This window comes from Chrysemys picta, chromosome 8 (genome assembly GCF_011386835.1).
Source record: "Chrysemys picta bellii isolate R12L10 chromosome 8, ASM1138683v2, whole genome shotgun sequence".
NCBI classification, from domain to species: Eukaryota; Metazoa; Chordata; order Testudines; family Emydidae; genus Chrysemys; species Chrysemys picta.
Genome location: NC_088798.1, coordinates 2,972,799 through 2,986,238, shown reverse-complemented (window position 1 = coordinate 2,986,238; position 13,440 = coordinate 2,972,799). Strand labels below are relative to the sequence as shown.

The following is a 13,440-nucleotide window of genomic DNA, read 5'->3' as shown; positions in this document are numbered from 1 at the left end:
GTCCCGTCCCCTGCCCGTTCCGTGGGGTGCTCCGTTCTGCATGGCGTCCTGTCCCAGTCCCGTTCCTTGGGGTGCTCCGTTCTGCATGGCATCTTGTCCCCCACCTGTTCCGTGGGGTGCCCCGTTCTGCATGGCGTCCTGTCCCCCGGCCGTTCCGTGGGGTGCCCCGTTCTGCATGGCGTCCCGTCCCCCGCCTGTTCCGTGGGGTGCCCCGTTCTGCATGGCGTCCCGTCTCTTGCCTGTTCCGTGGGGTGCTCCGTTCTGCATGGCATCCCGTCCCCCGCCTGTTCCGTGGGGTGCCCCGTTCTGCATGGCGTCCCGTCCCCCGGCCGTTCCGTGGGGTGCTCCGTTCTGCATGGCGTCCCGTCCCCTGCCCGTTCCGTGGGGTGCTCCGTTCTGCATGGCGTCCTGTCCCAGTCCCGTTCCTTGGGGTGCTCCGTTCTGCATGGCATCTTGTCCCCCACCTGTTCCGTGGGGTGCCCCGTTCTGCATGGCGTCCTGTCCCCCGGCCGTTCCGTGGGGTGCCCCGTTCTGCATGGCGTCCCGTCCCTTGCCCGTTCCATGGGGTGCTCCGTTCTGCATGGCATCCCGTCCCCCGCCTGTTCCGTGGGGTGCCCCGTTCTGCATGGCGTCCCGTCCCCCGCCCGTTCCACGGGGTGCTCCTTTCTGCATGGCGTCCCGTCCCTTGCCTGTTCCGTGGGGTGCTCCTTTCTGCATGGCGTCCCGTCCCTTGCCTGTTCCGTGGGGTGCCCCGTTCTGCATGGCGTCCCGTCCCCCGCCCGTTCCACGGGGTGCTCCTTTCTGCATGGCGTCCCGTCCCTTGCCTGTTCCGTGGGGTGCTCCTTTCTGCATGGCGTCCCGTCCCTTGCCTGTTCCGTGGGGTGCTCTGTTCTGCAAGGCGTCCCGTCCCCCGCCTGTTCCGTGGGGTGCCCCGTTCTGCATGGCATCTTGTCCCCCACCTGTTCCGTGGGGTGCCCCGTTCTGCATGGCGTCCTGTCCCCCGGCCATTCCGTGGGGTGCCCCGTTCTGCATGGCGTCCTGTCCCTTGCCCGTTCCATGGGGTGCTCCGTTCTGCATGGCATCCCGTCCCCCGCCTGTTCCGTGGGGTGCCCCGTTCTGCATGGCGTCCCGTCCCCCGCCCGTTCCACGGGGTGCTCCTTTCTGCATGGCGTCCCGTCCCTTGCCTGTTCCGTGGGGTGCTCCTTTCTGCATGGCGTCCCGTCCCTTGCCTGTTCCGTGGGGTGCCCCGTTCTGCATGGCGTCCCGTCCCCCGCCCGTTCCACGGGGTGCTCCTTTCTGCATGGCGTCCCGTCCCTTGCCTGTTCCGTGGGGTGCTCCTTTCTGCATGGCGTCCCGTCCCTTGCCTGTTCCGTGGGGTGCTCTGTTCTGCAAGGCGTCCCGTCCCCCGCCTGTTCCGTGGGGTGCCCCGTTCTGCATGGCGTCCCGTCCCTTGCCTGTTCCGTGGGGTGCTCCGTTCTGCATGGCGTCCCGTCCCCCGGCCGTTCCGTGGGGTGCTCCGTTCTGCATGGTGTCCCGTCCCCTGCCCGTTCCGTGGGGTGCTCCGTTCTGCATGGCGTCCTGTCCCAGTCCCGTTCCTTGGGGTGCTGCATTCTGCATGGCGTCCCGTCCCAGTCCTGTTCCGTGGGGTGCTCCGTTCTGCATGGCATCCCGTCCCCCACCTGTTCCGTGGGGTGCCCCGTTCTGCATGGCGTCCCGTCCCCCGGCCGTTCCGTGGGGTGCCCCGTTCTGCATGGCGTCCTGTCCCAGTCCCGTTCCTTGGGGTGCTGCATTCTGCATGGCGTCCCGTCCCAGTCCTGTTCCGTGGGGTGCTCCCGGAACGGGACTGGGACAGGACGCCATGCAGAACGGAGCACCCCACGGAACGGGCAGGGGACGGGACGCCATGCAGAACGGAGCACCCCACGGAACAGGCAGGGGACGGGACGCCATGCAGAATGGAGCACCCCACGGAACGGGCAGGGGACGGGACGCCATGCAGAACGGAGCACCCCACGGAACGGCCGGGGGACGGGACGCACCCCACGGAACAGGACTGGATGGCATCCCGTCCCCCGCCTGTTCCGTGGGGTGCTCCTTTCTGCATGGCGTCCCGTCCCTTGCCTGTTCCGTGGGGTGCTCTGTTCTGCAAGGCGTCCTGTCCCAGTCCCATTCCTTGAGGTGCTCCATTCCGCATGGCGTCCCGTCCCAGTCCCATTCCATGGGGCATCCCCCGCCTGTTCCGTGGGGTGTCCCTGGCCTGTTCTGTGGTGTACCCCATCCCTTCCTGGGCCTGTTCCTGGGGTGTTCTGCAGGGTGTCCCGTCCCGTCCTGTTCTAAGGGGCGTCCCCTCCTATCCTGGGCCTGCCATTGCTATGGTCTGTCTCAGGTGGACAGAAATGTGAGGGCCCCTGGCTGGTTGGGGGAAGAGCGATAGCACCCACACCTTTCCCCTTTCATCACAGCACCCCCGCAGCCTGCCGCCACCCCAGGGAGGAGGAAATTTGGTGCTGGACAGAGGGGGAGCCTTGCCCAATGTCCCGTGGCAGAGCTGGGAACGCACCTGCAGCGTTCCCCCCCCCCCAGGTTCTCTGTGCTGGAGGGGGAGACGCAGGGAATAGCGCTGTTCGGGCCGGGGAGCCAGGAAGGGAGTGGGGGGCCCGTCAGAGGAGGGGCTGGGTCTGCCTGAATCTAGGAGTTGCTGGACAGTGGGCCCAGCCGGCACCTGCTGAGGTAGTTCTGGATAAATCTGCTTTTCCGGTTTCCACTGGGTTGAATTCACAAGGTTGTTCTAAGCGCGGGACTGGTGAAAGGTGCTAGTCAGTTCGGCAGATGGGCTAGTGGGGAGCAGGGCCGCTCGGCGGTGTGTGTCTTCGGCCTGGGGCTGCAGGGAGTGGAGGGAAAGCGGATTGTTCCTCCAACGGGAGATGGGAACGTTATGGAGACTGGCCGCTCAGCAGCGCGGTGAACTGGCCAGGTGCTCACGTGGGAAAGGGCAGGAAATGGCTCCGTCGTGGTCAGACGGAGGCAAAGACGAACTCGATAAAAAAGTTGCAGTCGCCTTGTGTGGGGGATCAAAGGAGTGATCTGCAGAAATGAGAAACTCTGGCCCCGCGGCTGGGTGGGGCAGGAGCAGAGACAAACCAAAGGGACCAAACCCTCTCCAGTGTGCGTCAGACGGGGCGACGCGAGGAACGCTCTGGGCTGGCTACAGGGGTGCAGGTGGGACACAGTGAGCGGCTGGAGACGGTGAGCGTGGGCTGTGTGAGAGGGGCTGAAGACGTGTCCGTCCCCGGCTGCAGCCGCAGGGCTGATGTTGACATGGGCCTGGACCAGTGGTTCCTCTAATTTTTTACATCCATGTGCGGAATGAATTTTGCTATGTGCACCAATATGGAGGTGATGTGTGGTGGGAGTGGGGCTGATGGGTTCAGGGTGCGGGAGGGGGCTCAGGGCTGGGACAGAGGATTCGGGTGCAGGGGGTGAGGGCTCCGGCTGGGGGTGCAGGCTCTGGGGTGGGGCCGGGGATGAGGGGTTCATGGTGAGGGAGGGGGCTCAGGGCTGGGACAGAGGGTTGGGGTGCAGGGGGTGGGCTCTGGGGTGGGACCAGGGATGAGGGGGTTGAGGTGCAGGATGCCCCGGGGCTGCAGTGGGGAGAGAGGACTCCCCCAGCCCTCTCTTGCCGCAGCAGTTCTGGGACGGAGAAGAGGCGCCTCTCCCCGGCGTGGCAGGTCGGTGCTGGGGCCGGCAGGGTTAGGCGCCTCTCCCAGGCACGGCAGGTCGGTGCTGGGGCCGGCAGGGTTAGGCGCCTCTCCCAGGCACGGCAGGTCGGTGCTGGGGCCGGCAGGGTTAGGCGCCTCGCCCCGGCGTGGCAGGTCGGCGTAGGGCCGGCAGGGTTAGGCGCCTCGCCCTGGCGCGGCAGGTCGGTGCTGGGACCGGCAGGGTTAGGCGCCTCGCCCCGGCGCGGCAGGTCGGCGTAGGGCCGGCAGGGTTAGGCGCCTCGCCCTGGCGCGGCAGGTCGGTGCTGGGACCGGCAGGGTTAGGCGCCTCGCCCCGGCACGGCAGGTCGGCGTAGGGCCGGCAGGGATAGGCGCCTTTACCCGGTGCGGCAGGTCGGTGCTGGGGCCGGCAGGGTTAGGTGCCTCGCCCCGGCACGGCAGGTCGGTGCTGGGGAGAGGCATCTCTCCCTGCTGCAGCCCTGAGCCCCTGTGCAGGGCGTAATAGGCAACTGGCAGCCGCCCAGCTGAGAAGAACTGAGGGGCAGCGAATGGAAAACGAAGAGGATGTCTGAGCAGCTCCGGTGCCGCCATCCCAGCCTCTGTCCGCCTCGCTGCGGAGCAAGGGCTGCCTGATGCCATCCTGAAATGCCGGCTGGTAGCTCAGAAATTCTTCCCCACGTGCCCTCAGGCTCAAAGCTGGCAAAGGAAGTTAGTGTGCCCGGGGTGCCAGCCACCCGCTGGAGTGGGCTGTCTGCGTTTTGCATCCAGCTGCCGTCAGTGGATTGAAATTTGTAACGAGCGTGAGGGAGATTCGGGTCAAACCCGCAGCGTGCCCCTTCCCCGCACAGAGGGACTGGCCCAGCCGAGTCACAGTGGCTGGCAGATTCCTGACGCCGTGACCTCCGGGCCAGTCTGACTTCTCTAATGAGCAGCAAAGAAGAAGGAATTAAAGTTTGTTTGTTTCAGTGTGCAGCGGCCAGCCAGCTCCGGGCCCCACCCTGGAGAGGAGAGTTCCCTGCCCCAGAGAGCGTGCAGTGCGTTACAGAAACCCCACGGCTGGTCCCAACTAGGCGGGAAGAAGAGCCCATCGCTCCGAGCCCATCCCTCTCGCTTTGAATGGAGGGTCCCACGGCTCCCCCACTTCTGTGTTAGTGCAGGAAGGGTGGGTGGGTCTCGGCTTGGGGCACCCGATGAGCGGGAGGAACGTGACAGCACAGCTGAATTGAGAATCGAGTCCGTTCCCAGACGTCCTGCCCAGCCAGGGCGGCATCTCCAGGGGGTTTTCAGGTGTCGAGTGGGTTTGGCCAAACCGCAGTCATGGGCTAGGTGCTGAGAAAACAAACACGTGTGTCCGTATTTACCGGTGGGGTGCCTTGTTCACAGGGTGCATGCAGCATAACCCTGCTCACGGGGCGGCTTGGGCAGGACATGCCGGGGAGGGGTGGTGGGGGGGTTGCTTCCTCGTCTGTTTCTATTTTGGTGTATGCGGGAGGTGCCCCATAACGTAATGCAGTCATTGTCCAGGGTTAAACAAACCCCGGGCCTTGGTAGACAGAGACTCAGCCCTCTTCGTGCCACGGCAAACGCACCCTTAAAACCCTTCTAACCTTTTGTTAAAGGGAAAACCACGAAAGCCTTTGAAACGCCAAAGATAAACTACGGCTTGCAGCCGCTCCTATCAACGGGAGCCCGTCCGTAGAAGGAAAGGCCCCCTTGTCTGACCGTCGCTTTAGATGGTCTCACAGATGGTCGGAACGGTCCCCTCAGCTGGCGTCTGGGATACGGCTGGAGCCGATGGGGTGGCAACGTTGGCGGAGTCTGTCTCTCTCTGTTCTGGTCAGGACACGTCTCGGGATCAGTGTGACAAAGGCCTGGGGCCCCAGGAGGCAGTGTGGGTGGCAGCTACGATGGTGGAGCTCACGCCAGGAGCCTCTGTCTGTTCTTTGTGTCTTTCCAGACAAAATCACTTTCTTTAAGACCCCACCAAGGGCCAGCCCAGCCCCTCATGATTTTGTCCACCAGTTAGGCCTAATATCGGACATATCAACTTTGGCACATTAACTTCTGGCTGCACATCGCCTGTTCATTTCAGCATAGTCCTTGAGTGATGTCAGCTTGGCCTTTTGGATTAGACTAAGTCTGTTTTTCTGTCGCCCTTTCGGATCTTTGCTCACCCATGTTGGTTATTTTAGGTTATTGTAACATCTGATGAACTTTTTACAGCTGAGCTCACAATTGGGGTAAATTTGTAGGCCCAGCAGGTCTCAGGAGCCATAGAAACTTCTGATCCCCTGCTGAGCTCTGGGATATCCTGTGGCAGGGAGTTCCACGGGTTAATTTTACATTGTGTAAAAACATGTTCTCTAATTTCTTGCCTCCTCATTTCGTTGGGTGTCCCCTCGTTCAAGTGCTCTGTGCAGAGCTGAGCTCCAGCCAGTCTCATCTCCAGGGGGCGTCCACTGGGGGGAGCTGGCTCCGGGAGAGTCCCCAGCCACCTCGGGGGCGGTGCGTTAATTGGCGTTCTCTCGTTCTCTCCCCAGCCGGCAGCCGTGTCAGCCAGGAGCTCAGGTACACGAAAGAGAAGCTGGGGAAGAATCCGTCTACACGTCCCAAATGCTGATCCAGACCCCGAAACAGGAAGGGGAGAACGTCCTCACCCAGGAGGCGCTGGAGCTGCACCTCGAGGTGGCGCTGGCGGCCAGCAAGGTGCAGGTCTCGTTGTATGGAAAGTGAGTGTGACGCAAAAAGGCCGCGGGTCATGGGGGTCCCAGGGTCTGGATTCCACCCTGCCTGCCCCTCTTGATGCCCCAGCCCCCGCCCCTCCTGACACCCTGCCCCTCCTAACTCTTCCTAATGACCCTGTCTCTCTTGATGCCCCCCCAATGCCCAGCACCGTACAGCTCCCTCCGCCATTCTCACCTTCCTTTCATTTCTCTGCTTATTTCCCAGATCCTGGGATTTGAACAAAATCTGCTACAAGTCCGGCGTCCCCATCATTGAGAACGGCATGATCGAGCGGGTGAGGCCCTGGGACCGGCCCGGCGCGGCGGGAATTGCCCTGAAGTGCCCGGGAAATCACTGACGTCCTGCTGCCTGGGCCCCACGCTGCAGGGCGGCTGGCCCCACGCTCTGGTCAGAGAGCATGGGGCACGAGGGGCGCTCGCTCTCCATGGCCCGGTGGCTGCCAGGGCCGGTGGCAATGGGAAAAGGCTGGGTTGGATCCAGAGCTTGTCTGGCCCCAGTGCGAGGTCCAGGCCTGGCCCTGCTCTGGCTGTGTGCAGCGCAGAGAGGCGAGGGGGCAGGGTCTGGCTCTGCGTAGCGGGACGGTCCCAGGGAGGCTGGTGGAGTTGCAGAGAAGCCGGGGCTGGAGAGGTGGGGGCCGGAGCCGGCAGTGGAAGAAGCGTGCAGGAGGTGGTGATAGTGCCGCAGGGGATCCGGCAGGGGATGGTGCATCTGCTGTGGTTCTGATCCCTCCCCTTGTGTCGCCCCCTCCCCCAGATGATCGAGAAGCTTTTCCCCTGCGTGATCCTGACCCCGCTGGACTGCTTCTGGGATGGCGCCAAGCTGCAAGGAGGCTCCGCCTACCTCCCGTGAGTGCCCTCCCCCTGCTGCTCTGCGGGAGGGGCTGGGTCCCCCTTTCCCAGTGGGGTCTGCCTGCGGGCTCCCGGCTGGGCTGGCGGGGTATCGGTGGGGCGGCGCACGTGCCCAGCTCTGCCCAGTTACTGCTTGCCAATTAGCTACTGCACCAGCGCCCAGGGTCCCTGGCGTGCCGGTACCCCACTTCGGCCACCCTGCAGGAGCTAGTCCGTGCAGGACTCTTCTCTCTGCCCACCGGGGTCGGTGCCCGCTCGGCTCTTCGAGACTGTTCGCACGGGCCCTGACCGCCACTCAGCCAGCTGTGCATGCTGCCCCCTTTACAGCCCTCCTCCTCCCCCCGGCCCTTTTCTGAGTGCCCCCCAGCTTGTGAGGTGGTTCCTGGGCACTGGGCGTCCTAGCCAGCCTCTCCCCTCTCAGGGGCCTCCCCAGATCCAGGCTGTGGGAAGCCGTAGTGCCCTCCAGTAGCTGGGCACCCCATGGCGATAGTCCCCGGGCACGTAGGCCCAACCCCGTGGGCAGGGTTACTGCCCACCAGGCTGTGCGATGTCTCCATCTGCTCCTGGACTGGCCCGTGGCTGCTCAGAGGGCAGCAGGCCCAGCAGGGGGTCGCACCCTCACTGCTCAGACGTGTGATCTCCCCCCAGGGCAGGGCATGGTCGTGACCCTGTGTATGGGTCGGGCTGGCGGGTGATGCAGGGCCAAGTGCCTCCTGGTTACGGTGCAGGCTGTGGCCCTGGGCCGGGGGCACCGTGCTGTGTAGCTGAGTTGATGCTCCTCGGTGCCCAGCCCGTGTGCCAGCCCTGTTGGCGCTGCCCCTGGAGGGATGGGTGGTGCAGAGGCTGCGAGACCCCTGAGTGTTTTGCAGGCACTATTCACGAATTTGAATTAAGCCTCCCTGCGAGTGAGCAGCAGAATGCAGGACTCCTGGGTTCCTGGCTCCACAACTCCCTCCCTGAGTGACCCTGGGCAAGTTGCGGTGCTGCCCCGTGCCTCGGTTTCCCCACCTGTACGTGGGGACACCGATAGTCACCCACCTCGGAGAGGGGGACGAATGTCAGCAGTCAGTGTCGCTGTCCCTGTTATACAGACATAGAAACTGAGGGGGGGAGAGTTGGCCAAGGTCGGCTGGCGGCTCAGTGCCAGAGCCGGCAGGAGACCCCAGCTCCCAGCTGGGTGCATTAGCTGCCGGAGCAGCCCCCGTTGGGCTCCACTGGCAGGTCGTGGGCCCTGACGCCTCTCTCCCGGCTGGTCCTCAGGTTTCTCCGAGGGTGCGTGGGGGAGTCTGGAGGGGGGTGGGGAACAATACTTGGCATTCTTTCTGTTTACACGGCTGTTTGTCTGCGAGGCCCTTTGTCAGCAAACGGCAGCGCCCGCATTCTCATGCTAATGCCGCCTGAAAGCCGCCAGTTGCCCAACAAATGAAATAGTGGTGGTATTCAGCCTGCTGCCCCACGAGAGCGGGAGAGAAGGGGGGCTGGGGGCTAGAAGATAAAGGGAGGGAAGGATTGTAAAACAACCCCCCCAAAGCCTGGGCCACTCCACCCGCCCCCTTGACTTTGGGATGGGTGGCAAAAGGAGGGGGTGCTGGAGGCAGGGGAAAACGTGGCCGGGGAGCTGTGATCTGCCATGCCGGGGGTCAGAGTCTGCCGGGAAGCCACAGCACCCCGGCCGGTAAAAGGGGATCTTGTGGTTGCACTCCGAAGCTGTCAGTGGAGCGGGGAGCAGGCACAGCCGGGGTGAGATCACCCCTCTTCCAGGCCCGGCTCCTCACTCCTTCCTTCCTTTCTGCCCCTGTGCCCAGCCCCTGGGCCGGAGGGAAAGGGGATCTCTCTCCCAATCCTGAACGTGAACGGGTCTCAGTGCGGAGGGGCTGAAATCTCCCATCTTTTCCCCCTGCCCCGGCTTCCACTTCAGTCCAGCTGAGGGGGTCTCTCTTCCCCCTTCCACCGCGAGAGGGGGAACAAAGCGCAGCCATCGCTGGGAAAACAAAAGGGGCCGGCTTGGCTCAGTGAAGCAAGAAGCAGCAGATAAAGGAGCTCTCTGGCAGCGGCAGCAGCGCGGTTTGGTATGTGGGAAGCTCAAAGCGCTAGCCCAGTTCCGAGCCAGCCGCCATGAATTATTGCAGTGAGTTTCTGCCCCATGCCCAGCTCTTCTCCGCCTCATCTCGCTCTTCCTTTCTCCTCCCGGAGCTCGTTTTTCTTTCCTTCGTTCCTTTATGAGAAAGGAGAACTCGCCCGACACGACGTGGGCCCCTGCCAGCCGGCACGGACCCTGCCATCCCGGCTTCCTGCTCCTGCGTGGGCTCCAGAGGAAATACAGCGGAGGGCAGGCCAGAGCCGAGGCCCAGAGACGCCCTTCGCCCGTCAGGCAGGATCTACTCAGGGGCCGACGCTGCAAGTGGAGAGGGCGCTCGATGCTTGCGGGCTCGGACCCCGTGCGGGTGTGTGGCCGTCTGCAGGAACTGGGAACGGCTCCCCCACCGGGATCTCTGCCACGTCCTCGCCTGGCCTAGCCACGGCGGTTCTGAGGCCCCTGCCCAGCGTTTGAACGCGCTGTGGAAAGCTGTCTCCTTCCCCCCTCTCCCGGCAAGCCCGGGGATGGAGCTGCGGCTTCGGGCTCAGCACAGCTCCTGGAGCAAGAGGTGGGGCCGGGGCTGCGGACAGCGTCCTCTGCTTTGCTGCCGGTCCCGTGGGCACTGGGAAGAGCCTGGCAGGGCGTTGGCGTGTCCAAGGAAAGGCCGGCTCTGGATCCTCCCTGACGCGCTGGAATCCCTTGGGCCCGGCCGGCTGGAAGCTGGAGCAAGCAGATGTAGAGGCTGGGGCCCATGGTGCCCTCCTCCCGCCAGCCGGCACGGCTGGACCGAGCTGCACGACCAAAGCAGGAGGCGAGTCCTTGGCACAGGAGACCCCAGCTTCTGCCAGCCCGAGATCAGGGCCATAGGGTGGCTGGTGCCCATTGGCCAGGGCTAGTGCTAGTTCGATCGTCCGGTGGCTGGGCCCACCTCTAGCCACAGGGCCATAGAAGAGGAAGCCGGGGTCTGGCCCCACCACGCCCATCCCCAACTGCCAGTGCAGGGTTGTTCCCTACGGGCCAACCTCTGGGGCCGGGCCAGCGTCTCTGGTGAGGGGGCTCCACCCTGCCCTCGGAAGCCGGCCCCGCAGTCAGAGTCGCTCCCGGCTAGATCCTTCTGGGGTGTGTTCGCCGGCTCGCTCTTCCCCGAGCTTGTGGAGACGCCCGGGTCGCCCTTCCCTGCGTCTCGCCTCCGAGACGTTTCCCGCCTAACCCCCCCACAGGCGTGTCACTTACCCAAGCTATGCAGAGCTCTCGCTTGCCATCTGCCCTGTGCCTCAGCCCCATGGCCGCCGAAGTCCCTCCGGGCTGGCCAAGTCCGTTGGGCGCTGACGTGTGGCTGGCGCCCCCTCTGCGGAGTGCCCCTGTCCCGCTGGGCCGTGCCCTTAGCCTGGCCTGTCTCTCTCAGGCCCTGTGGGTCGAAGGTTTGGTTCGCAGCCCCCCGTGCGGTGCTGGGGGGGGTGTCGGGCCGGGTTCCCTCGGCCCATCCCGTGGGGGCCAGGCGACCAGCAGATCCCAGGGCTGGCGCGGTGTTACTTTACAGCATGGATGGCAGCTGGCCCGGGCCTGATCCGGGGCAGAGGATGGGGTGAGCGGCCAGGCTGTTGGGAGAGGGAGGGGTTGATAACAGCCCTTCCACCCCGGGCATTGCTTCCCCTCCTCCACTCAGACGTGCCCCACTTCCTGCCTGCACACCAGGGGGTGCTGGATTCCTGTTGGTCTGCCTACCTGCAGCCCCTGCGCTAGCGGGTCCCCGCTGCTCCCCCTTCACCCCGTGCCCAGCCCAGATGGACGGGGCTCTCAGCCGGTCTGGGGGGGCTGCCGGGAGCAGGCTGGGACCATGCCCATGGTCTGCACTGGGGGTCCAGGCGGCTTCAGTGAATGGCATTTTGCTGGGTCCCTGTGTCTGGGGACAGTGAGGAGATGGCTGAGGAGCCAGGCCATCCCCGGGCCCACGCCGTCCCCCCAGGGCGTGGCCAGGGGTGGGAGGCAGCGCGGTGCTCCCATGCATTTCAGGGGACCAGCTCTTCCCCCGCCCTTTGTGATTTCCCAGGGATCTCTGGGGCCTGGCTGTGCCACCGCGCTCGTGCCCATGGGTTGGAGCCCTCTCCCCGTGTGCAGGGGGAGAGGGGGGCATTGGCATGCGCTCTGGGCTGCCCTCAGCAAGGCGGGGCTGGGGGGAGGTCACACGCATGGCAGCAAGCAGCCCCTGCTCCAAGCAGCCTACACGCTGTGTAGAAGAGGCTGGCGCAGGGTGGGAGGGAAACTGAGGCATGGGGGAAGGGACTCACCCAGCAGGTCAGCAGCAGAGCCAAGAAGCTCCTTCCCCACTGGACCCCACTGCCCCGCTTGTAAAGCAAATGTCAGCGGCAGGTGCCAGTCGCTGTCCCCTTGTGCCCGCTACATCCTCTCTGCGCCATCAGCAGCTGGGGGGCAAGGAATGGGGGGAGGCCCAGGAGAAGTGGGGACTGCAGGGGGGGACAGAACGGGGCGGGAGGTCCCGGGGGGCAGTTTGCAGTCGGTTCTCGCTTTCCCCCGCCTGCCCCGGCCCAGCGGCCTGCTCCCCTCTATCAAGACGTCAGGGCGCGGGCGCTAATCGCCCTGACTGGCGGCACAAAGGAGGGGCCGGGTGCAGCGCTGGGCCGGGGGCGTGTAACAGGATCAGCCATGCTATTTGACTTGGCATCTGGTGCCGGCTTTGGGGGCAGACGCCTTGCAAAGGGGTGGGGGTGGGGGCAAGGGGCCTGTCACAGCCCCACGGGGGGGAGGGGGTTGGCAAATCCTCACAGCCCCATTGCTACAGCTCCCACCCCACCCTTTCCCTAGTCCCTCCTGCAGCGGGTAGGGGGGAGTCCTGGGCGCAGGGAGAGGGGCGTTTGTCAGGGACCCAGGGATTGGGGACAGAGGTTTCTGGGTGGCTGGGGACCAGCCCTGTGTGCAGCCATCTGCCGCCTGGCCCGCGAGAGGGCACCCTCCTGCGTTACTAGCCTGGGCATGGCCAGAGGGCAGGTGCCCAGTGCAGGGGGCCCCGATCCCGCCCGGCCACATCACCAGACGTTCGTCCAGGGCCCTGACCCTCTGGGCGCTTGCTCCTGTTTCGCCAGGGGGCGGCCGGACATCCAGTGGACAAACCTGGACCCCGTGCAGCTGCTGGAGGAGCTAGGCCAGTTCACCTCGCTGGAGGGCTTCCGGGAGCTGCTGGACAAGGCGCAGGTGGGGCAGGCCTACGTGGAGCGGCCCTGCCTCAACCCCCGCGAGCCCGCGTGCCCCGCCAGCGCCCCCAACAGACTGAGCCAGCAGGTGGGTGCCGCCAGACGCGGGGGCGGGGGGTCCCTGCCTGTGTGTGTGTCCTTGTGTGTGTCCCTGCCTCTTCTGTGTGTGTATCTCTGCCTGTGTGTGTGTGTGTGTGTCCCTACCTCTTCTGTGTGTGTGTCCCTGCCTGTCTGTGTGTGTGCCTGCCTCTTCTGTGTGTGTATCTCTGCCTGTGTGTATGTATGTGTCCCTGCTTGTGTGTGTGTGTGTGTGTGTGTGTGTGTGTGTGTGTGTGTGTGTGTGTGTGTGTGTGAGTTCAGCTCGCAGGCTCTGTGGGGGCGACACTGCCATGGTGAAATTCGGGACCAGCTGCTCCCTGGTGTCCTCCGTGGCCAGCCGTGGAGGAGCCGGCCGGGTATTTCAGACAGGCCATCCCTGTGGCCCCGGCTCTGACCCTGCCAGGGAATTGGGGAAGTCTCGAAGCTTCTCCTTGCTCCGTCTCCATCCCTGTCTGGGCGCCGTGTCCCCCAGCCCTTGCTGAGGCTGCGTTGACCCCTTTGCAACGCGCCCAGTGACTCCTGAGACTGGCAGGACGCAGGAACCGGAGAGCGAAGAGACCCCCCCACACACACACACTGCAGGGCGGGGCCCTCCGCCGGCAGGTAGTGCTTTGGCAGGGTTTAGCTCTGCCGCCCGGCAGACAGCACTGGGCCCTGCGGGTCCACAGCCCCGATCCGGAGCCAGCGGCTTGGCTCCCCCAGCACAGTAAAGTGCAGAATCTGCAAAGTCAGTTCCTACTTTTAGC

At 64.8% G+C, this 13,440-nt stretch overlaps 1 protein-coding gene across 1 annotated transcript in view; it reads left to right on the top strand.

Moving 5' to 3' along the window:
• The window catches only part of PTCH2 (patched 2), a 57,146-nt gene that overhangs the window by 27,727 nt on the left and 15,979 nt on the right, over positions 1-13,440 (top strand). Inside the window, 5 exon segments of the mRNA XM_065553717.1 lie at positions 6,257-6,298; positions 6,301-6,445; positions 6,666-6,735; positions 7,215-7,306; positions 12,488-12,683. Of these exon segments, the coding sequence (XP_065409789.1) occupies positions 6,257-6,298; positions 6,301-6,445; positions 6,666-6,735; positions 7,215-7,306; positions 12,488-12,683 (545 nt within the window).